This window comes from Symphodus melops, assembly GCF_947650265.1.
Source record: "Symphodus melops genome assembly, chromosome: 18".
Lineage (NCBI taxonomy): Eukaryota > Metazoa > Chordata > Actinopteri > Labriformes > Labridae > Symphodus > Symphodus melops.
This window is the reverse complement of record NC_136708.1, coordinates 10,426,985-10,447,946: the sequence shown is the minus strand read 5'-3', so window position 1 is coordinate 10,447,946 and position 20,962 is coordinate 10,426,985. Positions and strand designations below refer to the sequence as shown.

Below are 20,962 nucleotides of genomic sequence, written 5' to 3'. Positions count from 1 at the left end.
ATTTGTATTAATTAAGCAACACGCAATCATAAAGTGCCAATTTAACCCACTTTGATATTTGTCATTCTAAATCAGGTATTTACTTGTTGCTCTATTTTTTTTAATTGTTGTTTGTTTGTTGCAAAATGTGGCTGGTAGCTAAAAGGTGACAAAAGTAAAACATGAATGACTGTGGACCAATCAGATTTCCCCACTACAGTTGCTGGTGAAATCTGCTTGTATGGCTACCAGTGTCAATAAAAAGTGATGTAATGAGACCATAGTGTTATGCAGTCAATGAAACACACACACCGACCAAAATAAGCCTTTTTCATTTCATATACTTTATTAATACCAAAGGGGAAATTCAGGTTTACACTCAACAACACAACTGTTATTGAGAGCTATGCTACTCACACACAAAGGCCCAAAAGATGGAGATGCATTATAGAGCAATGTCAGAGTGATGGAACTGCACACAGGGGCGCCCTGAGCAGTTTAGGCCCAGTGCCTTGCCCAAGGGCACATTGACAGTACAAAGGAAAAGAACTGGCACCTTTCCCAGCAACTAGACCCACACATTGGTCTATGAAATGAATGCTTAAGAGAATATGGAAATTAAACAATCAATCTCACTGCAGCTGTAGCCATGTCAACAAATGATGAGTGTCAGTTAAAACCATTATAGATTGTAGATCACTTACTAGATTGTAGGAACTTAAACGGACAGGAGAGACGATACTAACCTCATTCTTCCACAAGCCATCATGTTTTTCCCACTGTGGATGAAAGCTAGAGTTGATCACAAGGATCAGCCTTCCACCTGCTGGACATAACCATTAATACATCAAAATGCACACTAACTTCATTTCCCAAACATAACACTCAATAAAACAAATTAAATGATCATATAGAAATTATGTGATTTTCTTACCAACTGTTGGTCAGCGTCTCGAAGAAGTCTTATCAGCCAATGATGCCAAAGCAGTCAGTAGATAGATAGATAGATAGATAGATAGATAGATAGATACTTTATTGATCCCGAGGGAAATTCAAGGCATCCAGTAGCAGTATACAGACAGGCAGGACACAAGACATTAGTTACAATACACACCCGCTGTCCCCCCTCCCCTCTGTATACAAATCCCCCAAACAGATTTAGCAGCCCCTATGTGACTAAGAATAAACATAATTATATGTTAAACCTGTGCAGTTAGCATTAGCAGTTAGACTTAAAACTAATATAGCATAATGTACATAACCTGTGAGGAGAGAAAAACATGTGTTGGTTAAAAGAGACCTGTAAACAGTTAAAGAGCCTTAGAAACAAAGTGCTGACCATTAGAAACTAGTTACATGTGCATGTACAGAGGTGTTTGAGCTTATGCCAGAGGTGTGAGTACAGTCGTTAAACAGTCAATGCAGGAATGTAAATTGGTTCACCAACTTAAAGGAGCAGTGATTTGCATTAAGTGTCCTAGACAATATGGTGAAACCAGGAGTGCTTAGGGTAATTATCGTTAAGTACCCAACTATTGAGGGGCAGATTAGCATTAAGTGTTGGAGACAATAGAGTGAAACTTGACCTAATTAGGGTGATCATGTCAACCCTTACAGATGTAGCATAACACAACAGTAGGATGAAACCAGACATGATTAGGGTGATTATCTTTAAAGTGACCAGTGCTCAGTAAAGTGACTATCAATATGCATTACAGTGTCCAACTGGAGGCTGACTCTGAGGTCAGCAGTGCAGGTGAGGAGTGAGAAAAAAGTGAAAAAAGATTCCAGGGATCACCGTGCGCTTCTTCCCTGCCGTGACAGTGAAGTGTTATACAGTCTTATTGCCAGGGGGACGAAAGAGTTCTTGAGTCTGTCCGTGGAGCACGACTGTGACAGCAGTCTTTCGCTGAACATGCTCCTCTGCCCGGTGAAGGTGCTGTGCAGAGGGTGGTGTGTGTTGTCCATGATGGAGAGCATTTTGTCCAGAGACCTCCTCTCTACCACTGTCACCAGTGAGTCCAGCTCTGTACCCACCACAGAGCCGGCCCTCCTCACCAGTCTGTCCAGGCGTGCTGCGTCCCTCTTCTTGCAGCTTCCTCCCCAGCACACCACGGCGTAGAAGAGGACGCTGGACACCACAGACTGGTAGAACATCTGCAGCAGCTTTTTGCAGATGTTGAAGGACCCCAGCCTTCTCAGGAAGTACAGACGGCTCTGTCCCTTCCTGCAGGTAGTGTCCATCAGACAAGTACGACAGGGACGGAGCTACTGAATGTGCGGCCACTCACGTCGGCGCACAGGTGAGAAGTGAGAATTTCCTAAACTGAAACTTGTATCTAGTGGATTTAGTGTGAATGGTGAAATGTGACGTGTATTTTATTGATCTGAAGACAACTGCTTAAGTCCAAGGCCATTTGCCACTTTAGCATTTTCATTCTCCATTGTAAGAGCTTTTGTCATAAAGCTGTGGAATAAGGGGAAAAAAACGTCTTTTTTATGTGCGCAGATACATGAGAAAAAATACAAACATATGAATCTTGAACAACAAGCAAGAATCTCATACTCAATTTGTACTGTATCGATAAGAGGTGCAGTCTGAGAAACAAGATATATTTCTGCAATAATTATTTCACAAGCACATCAGGCTTCTATCCCTGTAAGATACTTAAAAAAGAATACTTTGCTTTTTCCCCGTCAGCTTTTTTCTTTGTCCAAAATAAAAACTAATTTCTCAATATGTTGATCAATAACAGTTTAAGGTAAGTAAGAATGAAAGCAAGTGTGTGCTGCTAAATATTATTCATATAATTGTACGGTTTAATTTTAATATTTAAAAGCTATTTTTAAAAGTTTGGGAGGCAGTAGGCCTATTATTAAGGTGGTAACTGGTCATTTAGTGATGGCACAAGATTGGGTACTTAAACCATGCACAAAAACTATCTTTAATTTAATGAACCGATAACAAATCCCTCATTTGATAACACTATTGCTAAGAAACCTGAAGCATAAGCAGAATTTTTTTTCAGGCCTACTTCAAAAAAATGTTTTTAATGAAGTACTTGAACCAGCAGATGGCAGCAGTGATACATCTGCGTTCACGAAGGAGGTTAAAACCTCAATCAAAACAGCTGACCTTTTCTGATTGGATTGTATCCGGTAGACTTTACAAATCCCTCTGCTCCTCCCTACTTATGGTTAACTAAACATTAACACACTTTTAAAGGAACTGTCGCAAAAAAAACATACAAAAAAAACCCCAACAACAATATTGTCTTTAGATATCTGAAATCCCAGTCTCTCTTTGAACTAAGCCTCGCATAACCGAGACAGTTTAGTTTTCACGTAATTTTAATAATTCCGATAGCCAAATCATGACCACGTATAGTTTATGCTATTTCCATGTGTAGTTTTTAGTACTCTTTGGATATACATGTCTTGCTCTCCAGTTAAAGTCGGTCACATACTCGTACAGTGACTGCCGTCGTTCCTTGATGACCCGCCGACTGCTCATTTCCGAATGCACGGAGATTCACCGAGCAGCGACCCGGCCCCTCCCGCCCCTCCTCCCCGCCACAGCCACTCTCCCCTCGGCTCCACTCCGAGGAGGAACCCGGTGCCCCCGGCTGATCGTTTCCAATTACGTTACCCTAAGATGGAGGTCTGCAGATGGCACTGCTAGCGTCTACGAGTCCCCGTAACCGTATATGTGTCTTTTATGACATTTTCGTCGGGAAAGAAGTGATTGTGTGCCACCTTTCTGACATTTTTCGGAGGGATCTATTCGGGAGATACTGAAGCAAGGTTCCGATTGTGGCAGCCATGAGCTCCGGGGAAGGAGCGGAGGAGACGACGAAGGACGCTAGCGACATCGCAGCGTTCTTTAAGACCGGTAAGCCAAAAATAAGTAAGAGGTCGAAATGAGCTCAACATTGAGCTTTTGGTCCATGGACATTGTTGCCGCTTATGTAGAGTGCTTTGGAGGATCAGACAGACAGGGACAAGGGCATCTTAAGCTGAAATAGTTCATGCTTGGTGTGTACAGCAGATAGCAATGGTCAACACTATTGTTGGGAACATCTAAAAACTGGGCTTGGTTAATGCATTTTTCTAACCAGCATTTAATCTCAGCCCATACTGGCTGATTAGCATGGCATAGTAGCTTGAGCGCTAAACGCGTTAGTTCCATCATCGGACAGTTTCCTTGGATCTGGCATAGTGGATGGTGTTAATACTGGTTTATTTTCCTGTGTACTTTGAATAATATATGTCCTGCAATTTCCTCGACATTACTGTAACTACTGAGACTGCTGTGACATTAAAATCTGGAGAGTAGGCTTGACTAAGTAAAACAGTTATGAGAAAGGAAACTGGCCTAAAAGAGGAACATTGTATATGAATCCTCAGACACCACTAAATGAAACCGACTGATGAAAGATCACAACTCTTAAAAAAATATCCTACGCTGAGGTGCTGTGGACTAAATACACTCGCTGTATTGACATGGAAAAGACCTGAGAAAAAGAAGCAGGTCAGGGCTGTCCGATAATGGGTTGGTGTGTTCGTACCATAGACTGTACCACTAGCTTTCACTGTTAGCATGTGAGCTAGTGAATCCTGAATCAGATTGGTGAATCCTGTCTGCTGCTTAGCTAACACATGCTAGCTGGTTTAGCATCGCTAGCTTGGCTTTGACTTAACAAAGCTGTCGTGTATCCTAACAGCTCATTGGTGTATTACATACACGGTTACTTCGTGTGCGTCTGTTTTAACTTATCATTCCGCGAACTCTAATTTCATTTTTTGTCTGTGCTTCAAAATAATAGCAAAGCTATGCAAGCAATGTAAACAATACATGGCGTGGCATATACAGGCTGGGTGTTCACTGGGCTGGATAAGCTAGCTGTGTAAAAGAGGCCAAGAGGCTGCCTCTTATCAATATCAGCGTCTGTTGGTTCTGATAAAACCCCTAAATAACAGCGACACTGATTTATTCTTTACAACCAATATACTATTGGACTTGGTTTCGTGTCGCCCATTACGTTGTTATGATTGTAACATCAGATAAGTAGGCTAATTAATCTGCATAAAGTGAGTGTGACCTGAAGTCCTAACGCGGGCCTACACTGATTTCAGACTTAACTGTAAATAAACGGTCCTAAAATACACGTTAGACTACGTTTTATGTTTCACTATATTGCCAATGAGTGTCTCCTGAGATAAAGTTTAATGGAATAAGTTTATTTGTCAAACGGCTGTTATTTGTTGGTCTTTGACTTGATAAAGCTGCAGACTTTAGGGGCTGAATTTGCAATGCCAGATGACCCTCACTAGCAATGTTCACCGACTGTAAGAAGTAAACGTGCTCAGTGTTATATCTTACGTCAGTAACTTCACTGGCTGTGCCAGTTTACTGCTTATGTTCCTGAAAGAAGTTTCTCAACTAGCTGACTGCCTTTAGTGTCTATAAATGTAGTTATTGAAGGTCTGCATGTTCATAATGTGTTCATAATAACATACTCAGAAAGCTGTGGAATAGAATAGTTATGCATTTTAATTACTGTGTTCAAATCATACTGTTGTACCACACTGCCATGTTTGCCATTTACCATAGATATTTTGAAATACAGTTAGAGGGCTCTAAAAAAGCCAAGTGTTGACATCCAGCCTCTGACTCCTGTGGTTTTGTGTATAGTGAGATGATAAGCACAGTATATTCTTTGAACTTATTCTTTGGCTTCCTGTAGGGAGAGTGATGGGATGCATCCTGAGAACTTACTCGTTGTTCTTGTTGTTTTGTTGATGGTGTGCAGCTGCTGCCACTCTGCTGAATCTTTGTGATCTGAATGGACGCCTATTTGTTCCTTCAATAATAATATCAGGCAGACATGCCACCAATTCTCCATCTGCTTTTAGTGGTTAAAAATAACTCTTTATGTATACATAGTTTTTTTTTTTTTTTTTTTTTTTAGAGGAGCAATGACTCAGTTAATTAGTTCAGTTTGTGATAATGGTGAGATTGCTTCTGCTGGATTAAAAGACAATGTATTGTTGATAAAATCAAAGCGTAAGAGTGCAGTCAGGGATGTGGGTAATGAATGCGCTGGTGTAGAAATAATATTTGAATATTGATCATCTTTTACTTTTCTGGCCAAACTGCACTTGAGACAGTGTCTTCACCAACGCACATGGACAGGGATTCAAATCTTACAAAATAAATTGTTCAATGCTTCCCTTGTAACTTATTGGGACCAACAATTGTGGGTTTTTAAAGTCAAGTAATAGTAATCATGGACACGTGGTCCGGGTTTAATATCACATCGCAATACGATCATTTGAGAGCACATTTTTTTTAGTGTTTGTTGACACTTTTCAAGAAAAGTTGGCTGAAGCTGTACTTAGCTCTAGTTTATGGAGTATGTGTTAGTGGTTGTGCTGTGGTCGCAAACAGCTCGTGTTCATGTTAAATATGACCCAGTTTTTTTGTTTCTATTTGTACTGCTTTGTCGTTGTACCCTGTGAGTGTCGAGCACATATGCTAATATGCTGATCGTCATTTTGTGCACCGGGACACTGATCGAGAAAAAACCGTCTTTGACAGTGAGATTTGATTACGATAACTATGGACATAAATACAAAGATACCTTTTGTCTTCTTTGGACCTGATAAATGCTCCTTTCTGATCAGAATGTCTGCTTTATTCTGGAGTGCTTCTTTCATCCGAGCTGCTCATGAGTCAATGAGTACGAGTGTCGGATCAGAAAAAGGGAAGCGTCTTTGCTTCACTCTCTTCTTGGGAATCTGAAATCTTAGTGTGGAGTTGTAAAACCAGAAGTGAAACCAATACATGTGCCTGAGATAGCTCTTTTACAATAAGCTGAAGTTGGAAGGCTTCAGTGTCACACTCAGGCTCCCCCTCCTTGTTTTTCTCATGAACTTCCTCTCAACATATCTGGAAATCTTGTTGTGACATGCACAGGTTTGAGTGTCTTGCCATAGGCTATGCCCCCCCCCCTCCTCACTCCTCTATTCCCAGCTCCTTTTCTCATATCTTTTTCCATCCTTCGACATTTGGTCTCTTTGTCTCTCGCATGTCCTCCCTCTGTGCTTTCTTCCCTTGTCTCTGTCAGTACACCAATCAATCTTTCGTTGTGTAGTGCCAATTAACAAATGTTATCTCACGATATACTTAACAAAAGAGCAGGTAAAAGACCTTACTCTCCGTTATATCTGTGAGATGGCCTGCTGTCTGACAGTTTACATCCACCCCAGTCCCTCCTTCATATAGCTCAATGTTATCTCTGCCATCAGTAACTGAGTGTTGGCTCCCTCCATCCTGATGCAAAATGACATCTTGTCACAAAAAAGAGCTTTCCCCCCGTCTCTTTACCGTGTCCTCCAGACTGGAATAAATACCTCGGCCTCACACTTCTCAAATAGAGAGTTTAGTTGTGCTTGGTTGTCAATCATCCAGTGCGTCCTCTTCATACATCCATGTGGCTCCACTGATGACTAAGAGGCTGATTTAGATTTGCTTTCATGCACTTACTATACTTGTCAGAAGGGTAGGACTTTATTCATATAAGGGGAAAATATCTGCCGACCACACTGCGAGGCCGTCATGAATAAATGTTTAGAGGCTGCAACACGGCGTCACAAGGTAGGTCTGTATGTTTGAATGAGTGTGTGTGTGTGTGTGTGTGTGTGCAAAGTGAGTGAAACAGACAAGCAGGAGAGAGGGAGAGAAATCTGATCCTGAGCATGCATTTATGACTCAGACCCATTCACCCAAGATCACGTCTGCATACACACACACGCACGCACGCACACACACGCACACACACACACACACACTGGTGCAGTCTGAGACTAATGGATATTGATCCAGGAGATGGAGACTGATTGAGGTCCCTCAGTAAAGGTTTCCTGCAGGCTTAAAGCTGCCAAGTCAGACACAGAGCAGATGCTAAAGTCTAATGCTGTTCAAAGCACATTTCGTTTTATCATCCCGTGTTTATGAGCGCGAGGTAAACAGAGGGTTGGTGCATCCCGGATCAATGCAAATTAATTATTGAAGGCTAGCTTTATTGTCCCTTTGTTTTACCCCTTCCGTTAGCGCCACATTTTGTTTTGGTAATTACTTGACAATGAGGCGTTCACTATTTTTAAATGCTAAAACTCCCTGTTCAGGTCGACGCGTGTTACACCAGCACCGCACGGTACGGCTTGGCTAAAGGCGCTACTTTGGTCATTCTGTGACTCGTTACTGTTGTGTGAAGGTTTCCATTGACAAAAGCTACAGCTAGGATCATGTACCTTCTTTGTTTATTTTTTATTTTTGGTCTCATCTCAGCGTAGACTTCAAAGGAGCGGAGCTGACACTTCATGCATGTTAAACCCTGCCGACAGCTGATCAGAGAGACTCCTCACCCTGCACAACACTCCAAGAGTTTTATAGAGCGGCCTGTATCTCAGGGCTGCAGTAACAGATTATTTAATAACTGAGTAATCTATTGGTTATTGTGGCGATGAATCAAGTAATCAGATAAGAGTGCTTGAATCAAATCACTTCTTTTACTCAAGAGCAATAGTGATATATACAAAAGAGAAAATCAGATCTAGCTTTCAGCTATATGTTGTTAGTGGCCTCACTGGACGATAGGTGAACTGCACCTTTAACCTCACACCACACACAGGACTCAATCAAGATATCGGGTAAGACAATATTTTTGCTGTCGATATATTTTATTTTGCATTAAAATAACGTTATACACATCTTCTGTAGAGCTGCCAGATCACCTATTTCTCATCTCGCTCTTCGCCCTCCTCCTCCTCCTCCTCCTCCTCCTCCTCCTCACTCTCTCGCTCTTCACCCTCCTCCTCCTCCTCCTCTCTCTCTGAGCTAAAGTCAAAATCTAAATGGATAACAAAACATTATTTATTTTGTGATTATAGAAAAAAAATTAATTTCACAAACGGATCATTTATGTTCATGTACGTCTTTAACTTATCAATATCAATACATATCGAGTATCGCCTTTCAGTGAAAAAATATCGAGATATGAGTTCTGGTCCATATCGCTCAGTTTTCCTGTCAACATAATGCGCAGGCGAGTGCTGTGATGTCATCGTAACATCTCCTCCAAATTGATCTCCTCCAGTGCATTTGGTTAGCAGCCTTTTGTCAACTTTAATAAACCACGAATGTGCAACACGGAACGACTGTGGGGATGATGAAGTTTCAAGTGTGTGAGTGTTGAAAAGATTATCCAATCAGTGCACATTTTCCTCAACCGCACGGTATTCAATCAGAAGCCTTCAGCTTCTTTTACACGCACAATCACACATTGGGTCCAGATTTACATGTGGAGTACCAGTGATGGAACAGCCATAGAGCTGTTCTGCATGATGTCATGAATCCAGATTAGACTGATTATTTAGTATTCGGCAAATTAGACTATTTCTCTCTAATGCAGTCAAGGTTGGCTTACGATCAGGTTTCAGGGCTACGACCAAAACATTCGAGTCTTACACTGTAAGGCATAGATTTAGGTAGCCTACCGCGAAACCGCTTTTTGCACGGCCTATTTTAAAAAAACACGGCCTTGAAATTATTGCACGGCTTGACCTAGGCCGTGCAAATATCTACATTTAATAGACGTGCTTACTACACGGGTGCGCTAAATATCTGATTAGGCTACATTCTAATTCTGGCAAAGAATATGTTTGCCGAATACCGGTACTGAAAAGCTTAAACCTGATCCTGTTTACGTTTCTACAGCCACCTGTGCCCTATTTGGTAGACGGCGTGTCAGCCGGATGACGATAGCCGTTATGTAAATAGCGTCATATGATAGCAGCTAACCGATAACAGCTAACCGCTAACTAATGAATTCAACAAAGGAGAAAAACGCAACATAAACAAAACCAACGCTGGAAGACATCCAGCAGTTCATCTTCTCTGTCACTGACATGTGACTCTTTATTACAAGAACTCAATCAAGCTTTGTTTCAGAGAAGGCTGTGATCGGCGAGGAGAAATACACACGTAAACAATCAGCTGTGTGTTACAGTCAATGGTTTAAACACGGCGGAGTTTTGTTTACCGACGTAACACGGGAAGTGACGATTTTTTCAACCAATCAACGGACTGCAGGGTTTAGCTCCACCTTTTCGGGTCAGCGCCACATTCGAAAATGCTGACAGATGATTGACTTATCAAGGTCTAGGGATCTATTATTACTGGATGACACATGTAATATTATGAATTTATGTGTTTGTTTGTTTTTTAAAGAAAGTGCAGAGAGAAGCAGTGGGCCAACAAAGGGGTTAGACAACATGAACCAAGTGAGTTGCAGTCAAATGACAAAGGGGTGTGTCAGGGCAGGGGCTGTACAGTAAATCAACATTATCAAGCTTGGGAAAACTAAAGTGTGTAACAATGCATCTCATTAAACAGAATGCACCATTTAGAGACTTATTCAAAACCAGTGTGTTAGGGAGCACATAACCTCCGCTCCGGCGTGCCGCGCCGCCGTGAGTGACACTGAAAAAAATTTGCACCCCCTGTATTTTTTTTTGCACCCCCTGTTTTCCCATTTCTGCCTAAATCACTGCTGTAAGGGAACGCACCTTTTAACATTTGACCAAACGAGGTCGCTGAGACTCGATGTTGGGATATGCAAATGTTAAATGCTTAATTCTTATTGGAATAAGTTGGGGAAAAAAACAAAAAAGTTTTCAGTACGTCCCTTAAATAGACTCTATGAGCATGGACAGATTTATGATTTATGACACCTTTCCATTTTGAAGTGAAAAGGAGCCGAACTGGGCCCAGAAAGCGAGAGATGATTGTAAAGAAGCTCAGGCTGATAATGACTCTGCGACATTGAGGCACCATGTGCTTTGCCGTGTAACGGTCTTTGTGATTGGTGGACGCTCCCAGTGGCTATTTGTTCTCACTTGCTTTATCACTTTCCCAGTTTGCCACTTTTCCACTGTCTCCTCCATCTGGCCTTCCACCCGTTTGGAGATCCTAGTGTCTGTACATGCATGTTAAATTGCAGAACATCATGTACATCTGGAAGTGACGGTACCATTGTGCAACAGAGAGGAGAGAAGATAATCAATGGAACCCAGCTGGTGGGAGAGATGATGGTTGTTAGATTTGCGCATGTTGTCACGCCTTCGATGTGAAGTGTAAAAAGCACCTTTAAAAGGACGGGAGATTAAGGCTTTAAAACGCTTCTACTTGAACTGCTTTACTTCGGCATTACAATGATGTCTCTGTTAGAATGAAGCACAAATACATCATAATACAAAAACATGCTCACAAGACCAACAACACAGGCCATTTGGAAACATTAGCAGGACGGACCATCATGTTCTGGATAACACCTTCTTTGTTCATACACTGCACATACCAGTTCGTAAAGCATGAATCAAGTCACTTGCTCTCTCCTTTTCCCCTGAGTAGTTGTGCAAACACGATGTATCTATCTCATTCCCAGTAACAGGTGCAGGTACATTAAAATTTAAACCCAGCAAGCAGAGCGAGCCAAACCCTCTCGCTCTGCTGTCAGGTCCCTTTCAGTAGAAGGAACAGTTTTTCTTCCTCACCTGTTTATAACGATCACCTGTTGTTGTGATCTGATCGACGTTTCAGTAAAGCACGTGCGGTCAAACAAATAGTTGAGTCATAGTCACTCTGTGAGAGGTGTGACGGGGTGGTCGGGGGAGATATCCCTTATCAAAGGGAGTCTCAGCGACATTGGAAGGAAACATCCAAACTATTCCTTTTCGATGACGTGACAGAAACTATGACCTAATGTTGATTAACTTTTGGAACCGGTCCCACATTCAGACCGTCAAAGTAAAAGCTTCTTCTCACAGACCAATGACGGCGAATTAAACTTTAACCTGAGCATCTTTTTCAGAGTTTAATTTTTGACTGCAAATAATTGTCAGTACAACCAAACGATGCGTCGCATGACAGATTTTTTTTTGTTTTTGTTATAGTTTTATTTTCTTTATTTTCTGCCTTTATTGTAGAGAGGATAGTGGATAGGGTTGGAAAGTGGGGAGAGACATGCGGGATGGTTCGCCACGGGTCAGAAATGCATCATACTGTCCATTAAAAGTCTCCCTGTAACTCTACTGTTGGTATTTTCTAACTTCCAAATGCTCCACTATACTTTCACCAGCGAGTGGCTAACTGTGTCTGTCTGCTGGTTGACACTGAGCTTGTAGTGTACAGTTAGACTACACAAGCTTTGAACTGAAACCAGCAGCATGCTCAACCACCAAGAAAGTGAAATTGCAGAAAATAAAAACTATAATTTAGAAGAAGCTTAAAATGCTCTGTAATAGCAGAGGGGAACTGAACAGTCGAGGATAATTCTCCATCGACACACAGCTTGTTCAACACCATGGGATCCATTGTAAACGTGAAGCTATTGATTATGCTGAGTCATGTGTTGCCCCCAAAAGCAACAGCATCTTCTAGCTTCTATTACAAATGCAATAAAAACCAATGCAAATTATGGATTTTTGGAACTTCCATGGTAAGAGACGGATTGAAAAAAAAAAAAAACCCTCCACTTGACCTCACTGACTAGGGTCCACACGGCAGAAGTGGTCGGAAAATTCTGTCCGCAGATGTCTGGCTCAACGAAAACAGTGTAATTTTTCAATCAGAACACGGTGAGCAAAATCATCAAAAAAAAACAAAAAAACCGTGAAGTCAAATGAATGGCAGCAGCGTCGTAGTTAGTAGCCCAGAGCATGTATGAAGTCAGTGTGAACTCCGAAGTCCTACCACAGTAATATAATCCTAAACCAGAACAAAAAGAACCGGATTGCCTTTCAGAGAGACAAACATTCACTTGGCTGCAGGTCAGATGCCTGTAAACAAGTTTCGTCTCTCTCAGGATGTGCCCTGCGTTCCAATGTGAAGAGTGGCCTGACCGCAAAGTTCAGGGAGCGACTGAAAGGTAAGATAAAAAAAAAACTGGAATTATAAAGAAGCCAGGGATGTACATGCTGGCAATAGAAGTGTGTGTGTGTGTGTGTGTGTGTGTGTGTGTGTGTGTGTGTGTGTGTGTGTGTGTGTGTGTGTGTGTGTGTGTGTGTGTGTGTGTGTGTGTGTGTGTGTGTGTGTGTGTGTGTGTGTGTGTGTGTGTGTGTGTGTGTGTGTGTGTGTGTGTGTGTGTGTGTGTGTGTGTGTGTGTGTGTGTGTGTGTGTGTGTGTGTGTGTGTGTGTGTATGGAGCAGATTGCTGATCCCCTCATAGACGGTATGGACAGGAATATTTGCATGATGTGGCAGCAGGACGAGTCCCCTGTCTGTGTGGGATGTGTCGGCTCTAATAGCATTAGGCATGTTAGAGGTGAGAGTTCATTGGATTACACACACTGACCTAATCTAATCTGGTGTTTCTGGGATTACTTAGCGGCAGTGTGTGTGTGTTTTAAAATGTAGGTGTAGAGGTGGACATGGAGGGATTTTGGTTTGTGAGCAATTACTCGTGAGTACAATGTATGTTTCATTTCAGTGTTCTGTGTTTTACACGTAGATTGTTTCCATGGTTTTAATGTATTGATTCAAAGGTAAATCAGTGCAGTACCAAAGTCCACCACAATCCCTTCATATCGTATATTCTGTGTGCAGACTACAGGATGTACCAATACAGTCAGTCCACGGTTCAATCTTGTATCTTGACGGTTTAAGTAACACATTGGATGCTCTAGAAACATTTGGGTGCATAGTGAAAAAGTGAGGTGGGTGTGGAGCAGATGGGACGGATATTTTTGAGGCTTAAACAACGACGTAAGTCAGAGAAAGTCGATATTCTAACACGAACAGAGGGAACAAAAGTAGTGAGTGATGAGTAGTATTGCGGGTGCATGTTAGATCCCGTGTTCGTGTCCACCAGGTTTGGAAGGCTTTGGCATCTGTCATCACGCTAACAACGGCTACCGCGGTCCATCCATGTGACCTGTGCTACGTCTTCATCTGTGTAAACTTGGTCGGCAAAGGCCTGTGCTCTCAGGCAGGATTTATCACCGACAGACAGACAGACAGACAGACACTCAGATTGCTAACCGGATAGAGACGTCGTAAGACCAAAGGCCAGCTGAAGTGAGCTCATAGTGATGGCTGGTTTCCACAGTGTTGATATGGGCCGTTATCAGAAGGGACACCTACACAATGAACAGCAAATAACAGAGTTTGCTAACAGATGTGACAGCTGTCAGTCAGGGTAGGTGTTAATCTGGCCAAGGTATAAAGTAGAAGTTGTGAAAAGAGGATTATGAAATGCCAGTTTGCTTTGATTAGCATCCCTTTACACTGTGAGATGAAGAACTTTTAAAACTTACAATCTAATATCATTTACTAGTTATTAATAAAGTAACCTGGGATTAAAAGTGTTAGGGTGTGTTTCAGATGTTAATGTCAGGGATGTAACGATTCACTCAGCTCCTGATACGATGCACGATACTGGGTTCACGATACGATTCTTCGTTTATTTGAAAAAATGAGACTGAAGAAAAATGCTGACTAAAACAAGATTCCTTGATTTTATTTTATTTTTTTCATGAAAACACCAATGCACCTCGTAATCTCTTTGGCTCTTACAAATCTGCTTGTTAGTTGGGGGGGGGGGGGCAGTATCCACAGCTGCCATGGTAACGCCTTTGTTACAACCAATCGCCTCTGCTCTCCAGCTCCTCACCATATTACTGACAGCGTCCCAAATCAACTTTCTGACTCACCGGCCAAGGAGGCAGGTACATGAAAGCATTTACTGGCCAAACACATTTTATAAATGCCGGAATTAAAAATGTGTGTTTTTGTGTCACATACACATCTGTTACAGTCCATTTCATTGAGAAGGCATGATGTTCTGTTGAATCAGTCACAGATGAACTTAAGACACAGATTCAATCATTTTATCAGAGCAGGAAATTGAGACATTTAGAAACCCATTACTATCGATGTTAACCCTGACAACTTTGAATCGATTAATCTTTACATCTCTAGTTAATTTAGAGTTTTTGGTTTGCTTAAATCCTGTGTGTGTGTGTGCGTGCGTGTGTGTGTGTGTGTGTGTGTGTGTGTGTGTGTGTGTGCGCGTGTGTGTGTGTGCGTGTTAAATAGCGCTTGTCCCACTTCTTCTGCCTGGCTCTTTTTCGGTAATTTCTCTGGCGTGATAGCTAATTGGTGTGAGCTCGGGAACATTTCTGCCTTCCTACCTCTGTCTTCTACAAACAAGCTGGAACGACAGAGGGAGAGAGAGAGAGAGGGAGAGAGAGAGAGAGGGAGGGAGGGAGGGAAGAGTGAAGCGCGGTACAGAGAGGTAAATGGAGAGAAGATGGAGGAGTAGGAAAGGACCAGAGGTAGGTTGATGTAAAATCACATGTGCTGATAACCCTTTTTTCTTGATGCATTCCTGCAAGAGGAGCATAAACAATAAGCCTTGGAGTAAGTGATTGAAGTTATTGTCCTGCAAGAGAATTAAGGAAGTCTACTCAGTAAAGGTGGAGGAAAAAAAAACAAAAAAAATGAATAAAGAAGTTAACTATGAATAAAGAAGTACTCCTACTGGGACGGAACTTAAATATAAGATCATTAATCATATAAGATGTAAAATATTCAAACAACATTTTCACAATATTCAGGGAGGAGCTGTACAGTTGTGCTTGATTAAGGTTGAGTTCAAATAACTCATACTCACTGTGTGTGATTGCCTAAATGTGTTAACAGAGTATCTATTGGTTCATTAGAGAGTCGAGCAGCAGGACAAGAGGGTCGGCTGAAGAATTTCATCTGCTTTCAATCGATTAGGATCAGTGTCAAAAGATTTTCCAGAATGCTCTCTGCTCCTATTTTGAGAGTAAAACAGAGACAGAGAGTGTGAACCAAACTAGGACAAGTCCTGAAAGACCATTGTACTCCTTTTCGTCTCCAGTGCATTCAAAACTGCCATCTCACTGTCGCCCTCCCCTCTATGCTCACTTGTTCTTTTCACTGTCCTCTCCTCTGACTGCTCCTCACCTGGTTTCTCTCCTGATGATAAGGCCCGGTAACCAAGAGGAATCGCTCCACTGTAAGCTTCACAGTCGGTGGCCTTTTGTGTCTCAAGCAAAGGTTTTAGACTGGTAAGGTCCGACACGGGCCCCAGAGGCCTGCAGGCGATAGGAGGAACATTTTAAAGCATTGGCCCTTGTTCTAATCCTGAGGTCACAGCTTCGCTTTCGTTACAATGTCTAATACGCTCCGGGATCGAGGAGGATATTTGACAAAGCATTCTTGTATTTAAGTCTTTTTCATGATTATGGCATTACCAATTGACAATGGAGATTTCTTTGGGAAGTAAACTGATATCAATATTGATCTGATACCGATATATCAGCCGATACCTTTTGTTAGATCTTTGTTTTGTTTGTAGAGATAGCTTTAGTCGTCTTTGCGTAAGGCACTCAAATGCAGTTATCAAACACGTGGACGAGATTTAGACGAGATGGTCACTCAGCTGGAAAGTAACTGATTGACAGTCTGGATGGTGATGATGCTCGTTATAATCTATATAGCACCCTCTGTTGGTGACGGCTGAAAAGAGAACTGCTAGTGTATGAATACATCAATATTCAAATGAAATGCTTTTTGACTTGTCAGTATGTCGACTAGCATCGGCACATATCTGCTATTAAAATTAGCCAATAGCTGATAGTCACTGGATATGCTAATATCAGCCTGTATTATTAATCAATCAGGCTCTAATCAGGATTTAAGAGCAATGTTTTCATTGGCTGATTATGGTTTCTGTCTGCACTCTTCTATCATTTAGTTTTGATCTGAGATTAATGATCTCGTGATTAAGCCAGTAACTGTGTATTTCATTTGTCAAAGTACTTTGTGTGTTTAAAATGAATAATATGTAAGTTTTGTGCTTTTACATTAAAACCTCTCATTTTAATTAAATGGACTAAACTCATGTTATATATAATTTTGGTTGAGTATTTAAGCTAGCGCTAGCTGCTACTGAAAGCTGCTGTTCTGTCGCTGTATGTGCTGCTGTGATAAAACCATCATGTGAATAATACTCGGATACATCGTAGGTACACATATTGTCTTTCTCGGGTCTGTTTCGCCCGTTTGTATTGATTCGACACGGGTGTCGGTTTGTTTTCACTCCCATGATACACCGCACGCATCGACGTCATCTTTAGTTATTGTTTTCCCCCTCGCATCAGATTTGACAAACTGTACCTTTAATGCCACCAATGTTTGTAGTTTATGAGCAGATTGCTGCTGCTGCTGTGTGTGTTATTGTCAGTCAGAGTTTTTCTTGTGCTGATTTGAGCTGCCACAGACTTTAGTCAAACTCGGCAAAGATTTGCTAATGTTCCAAACTGTTTGAACTGCTCAAAATAATTTGTGCTCGAATTTGTGCATGTGGCCTTGTTGACATTTTGGTCAAGGAGAAATCTGTCTCGCTAAATGGCGTGTACGCTCCTCAAGAGTAATGTTCAGAGCGTGAAGGGATGCAGTCTTTACCTGGAGTCAAAGAGAGGGCTCTTCAAAAACAGCACGCCGATGACATCACGGCTGAACTAAAGAAGAAAAAGCAGCAGCTGGCAGCTGCCAATACTCAGCCTCTGACAGACATCCAAAACAACAGCACAGTTTTGGACTAAAGGACATTTCACACACAGATTGTTGGGTTGCGATGCATGTGTGAACACAAACAGCCCAATCCATCCAAACCGACTTAAAGCTGAATTCTTTCCCACGTAAAAAAAACAAAAAAACAACTAAACTAACACTTTGTTTGGAATGAGCCACTGTGAACACAGCAAGTGAAAGTGTGGCACATTCACGATGACACTCATTTTGAGTACGAGTGTATAAAACTACATTCCTCTCAGCCCCAGTTGCCTGCTTTATTGGAAACGTACTGCTGAAATCTCTTTACATATATGTACATGCATAAGAGTAGAAACCAAAGCTTTTAAGGTCTTTGATCACTTTCTGCTTTGTGGCTGATCTCAGGTGTTCTAAAGTAAAGTGTTCTCTCTGTCGCTCTTGACATTTAAACATTTGCTCAAAAAACCCCTCCAGCAGTATCTTCCGCCCGGCTCTCTTAGACGACTTCGACAGCAGGGTTGTTGCTCATTGTTTTCGTGCCTCACACCTCATTCTGGCTGGTATGAGCCAGACAATAGGTATTTCTAAATGAAAGAGGGTCTTTTCCTTTTCTGTGCATGAGTCAAACGATGAGTGTGCCTGCGGAGAAGGGGAAAGACAGGGGCCCAGTGAAAGGGTGGTCTCAGCGTTCATGTGGGCTCAGAGGCAGAGACTGCGAGTGTCGGGACAGAGGAGAGTTGTCTGTGGAGGAGAGCACCAGTTCAGGATACAGTACAGCCAGTGTGTTCAACGCTCGTCAGACGGTGACGGTGAGTTTACTGTGCGTTTCTGGAGTTTGGAGCTTTTATGGGAAAAGGAAGTCCATTTGTAGTTTTGCTTTTGTCACTCGCCTCGACAGTCGAGGAGCGTGAGAGATTTTTCAAACGGTGTGAAAGTTTTGACTTTTAGCTTCTTTTGGCCTGCAACAAAGTTTTGGCTCGCTGCGTTTTTGCATGTGTTGTTGGACTAACCCAACGCTTTTCAGCTGACACAAAATCAATGATGTGTGTATAACCGGGTCTCTCTTGCTTTGCGCGCATAAAGTGTGTGTGTGTGTGTGTGTTTTTTTTTTCTCTCTCTTTTATTCTCCATGCATGTTTGACGTCTGGCTTCACTACAGCCCCCGTTGTTTAGATTTTGATAAGATGTGGGCAACCACTACTGTAGTCTGTTATTACATTGTAGCACACTGTGGCTTCAGTGGACATCTTTGGCATTGCAAATATGTGAAGTATGTGGGTGTTTGGTCTTTCTTTTGCTTTCTTTTTTTTTGTTGCCTGCTCTCTTCTCCCTCATGCCATTTTATATTCTGTTAAGTTCTCCCAGGTAAACAGCTCTGGAGAAGATTCCCTTGAGAGCTTTGTGCTTCTCTTGACTGCCCGTTGCTGCCTTCCCATGCCATGTTATTGTGTGTGTGAGCTTCTTCTTATGAACACGAGCCTAGTAGTTATTATCAGCACGTTTGCTCATTTTGAGTCCTGTGGGGCTTTATGTTTTGTTGCACAAAAATTTGCCACGAGCAACATTTTGCTTTAATCGTCACTGTCTTCTTACTTTAGCAGCGCGGACACATTTCATACAGCCCAAGTTATCCGAGCAGTTTAAGGCAGGCCTAGCTTACACGGAGACGCTGTGACAGTAAGACGAAACAGTTGAGTAACGGATTGGCCTTTGGTTCACACGGCGTCGGTGTTTCACGGGGGTGAAGACGCAAGCTTTGGATTGCGAGCTCCAGGGTTGGGCGATACTGATGCGTGGGGGGCGTATCGCAGCCATATGAACAAAAAGGTGTGAACTTTCTGGCTGCAATGACCCCCCCCCCCCCCCCCCCCCCCAAAAAAAAGAGAAGAAAAAAAAGTGGGCTTGCGCAGTAGCCGAGAACAAACATAAACAACAATGGCGGCGGATCCACTCGTGTGCTTCAGCAGCTATTCGCGTTGTAGAGTCTCTTAAATCAGAACCTTGACATGATGGGCCGTGTTTAGCCGCCGAAAGAGCATCGAATACTTGTGGCAAATAGTTCAATTTTTACCCAAGCAGGGCTTAGGTAAACTACTGTGAAATGAAGAATGAACGTTCATGCGTGCGTTCTTTTCCGATGGCCTGAGGAGGATGTTGTGGAGGAAGTGGTTATACTGGTGGGTGTCGCGTTGTAAAGTTCCACTGCCCACTACTGGCCAGACGTGAGAACTACATCGTTTTCACTCACGCAGATGGAGGCAAGACCTGCCGTGTAGACGATTTGTACTTCGAATCCGGAGTGGGGTCGTTTTTCGCGAGTGTTGGTCCTTGTGTGGAAACTCTCTGCCGCTGAAGAGCAGAAGTTACGGCCTCGTTACATAAGAAGCTAACAGGAGGGAAGGTGCTCGCTAAGGCCTTTAGCTAGACAGACACTTCGTGGTGACATGTTGGCAGTGTCCGTGGTCATACTTTAATTGAACCCGCGGGTTCATCTGACATTGAAAGCTGGGCTGTGCTGCTCCGGGCCGCCGTCCACGTCAAACGTTGACAGGCGGTTGGAGGCGTTATGTCTCCGACTTGTCTGTCCGTCTGTGTGCCCCAGTTCTGTGATTACTACAAATCAGTCTTACTTAACTTGTCCTCTTACAGTGCACTGACACTTGCTCACAACTCCTGAAAAACGTCTGCTCACTACTCAATAAAACAGTCCATCAATGTAAGTTGAAAAATGATCATATAGTTCCTCCACTGAACACAGAATTCTTTGGTCTTGCAGTTTGAGCGGCGTCCACCTGGAAGTGTATCAGGATAAGACTGCGGTGGCTGGAGCCGGTGTTTCTTTTTCTGTTTATTTTTTTCCCCTTTTTTTTTTAAAGAAGTGAAAGAACCACTAAATCATCTTCACTTCTTGACCTCGCTGCGTACGAGACGATTTGTCGCCTTGGAGTCGAAAAATAAGTGAACCAGACTCAGTCTGCAGGGTGTTGTAATGTTTTTATTGGATAATGGATCCAAAAAAAACCCAAACATCCAGAATAACGGACTCACTGTGCTTTAACAGGACCTTTCCAAATTGAACGGCAAAGACGTTTAAGTGCTTCATCATCGCAAAGGTTTCGTGTCGGAGCAGTTTGTATTTTTCATTTGACGTGATGCTTCAGAGTTAATAAGCAATGACAGAATCGGTTGGTAGTAATCTGTAGGTTACTCCTCATGTATGTGAAAGGTGCCACTTTTAAAAGTCACGTACTGGATCACTAAAGGTGTGATGTAGACGTCAAACTCCATCCCAGTTTATATTGTATGCTGCAGCCCTGTGAATGGTTCAGCAGGA

The 20,962-nt window shown here is 42.4% G+C and overlaps 1 protein-coding gene across 4 annotated transcripts in view; it reads left to right on the top strand.

The window, feature by feature from the left end:
* The first annotated feature begins 3,429 nt into the window (after positions 1 to 3,429).
* LOC306839477 (triple functional domain protein) overlaps positions 3,430 to 20,962 on the top strand; it is a 77,417-nt gene continuing 59,884 nt past the window's right edge. For 3 of the 4 annotated variants that reach the window (XM_079368206.1, XM_079368205.1, XM_079368204.1), the window contains exon 1: positions 3,430 to 3,871. In XM_079368206.1, coding sequence (XP_079224332.1) covers positions 3,802 to 3,871 — 70 coding nt within the window. In that variant the 5' untranslated portion in view covers positions 3,430 to 3,801. Of the gene's footprint in view, positions 3,872 to 18,304; positions 18,438 to 20,962 lie in introns of those variants that run through there. The other variant, XM_079368203.1, reaches the window with a different exon arrangement.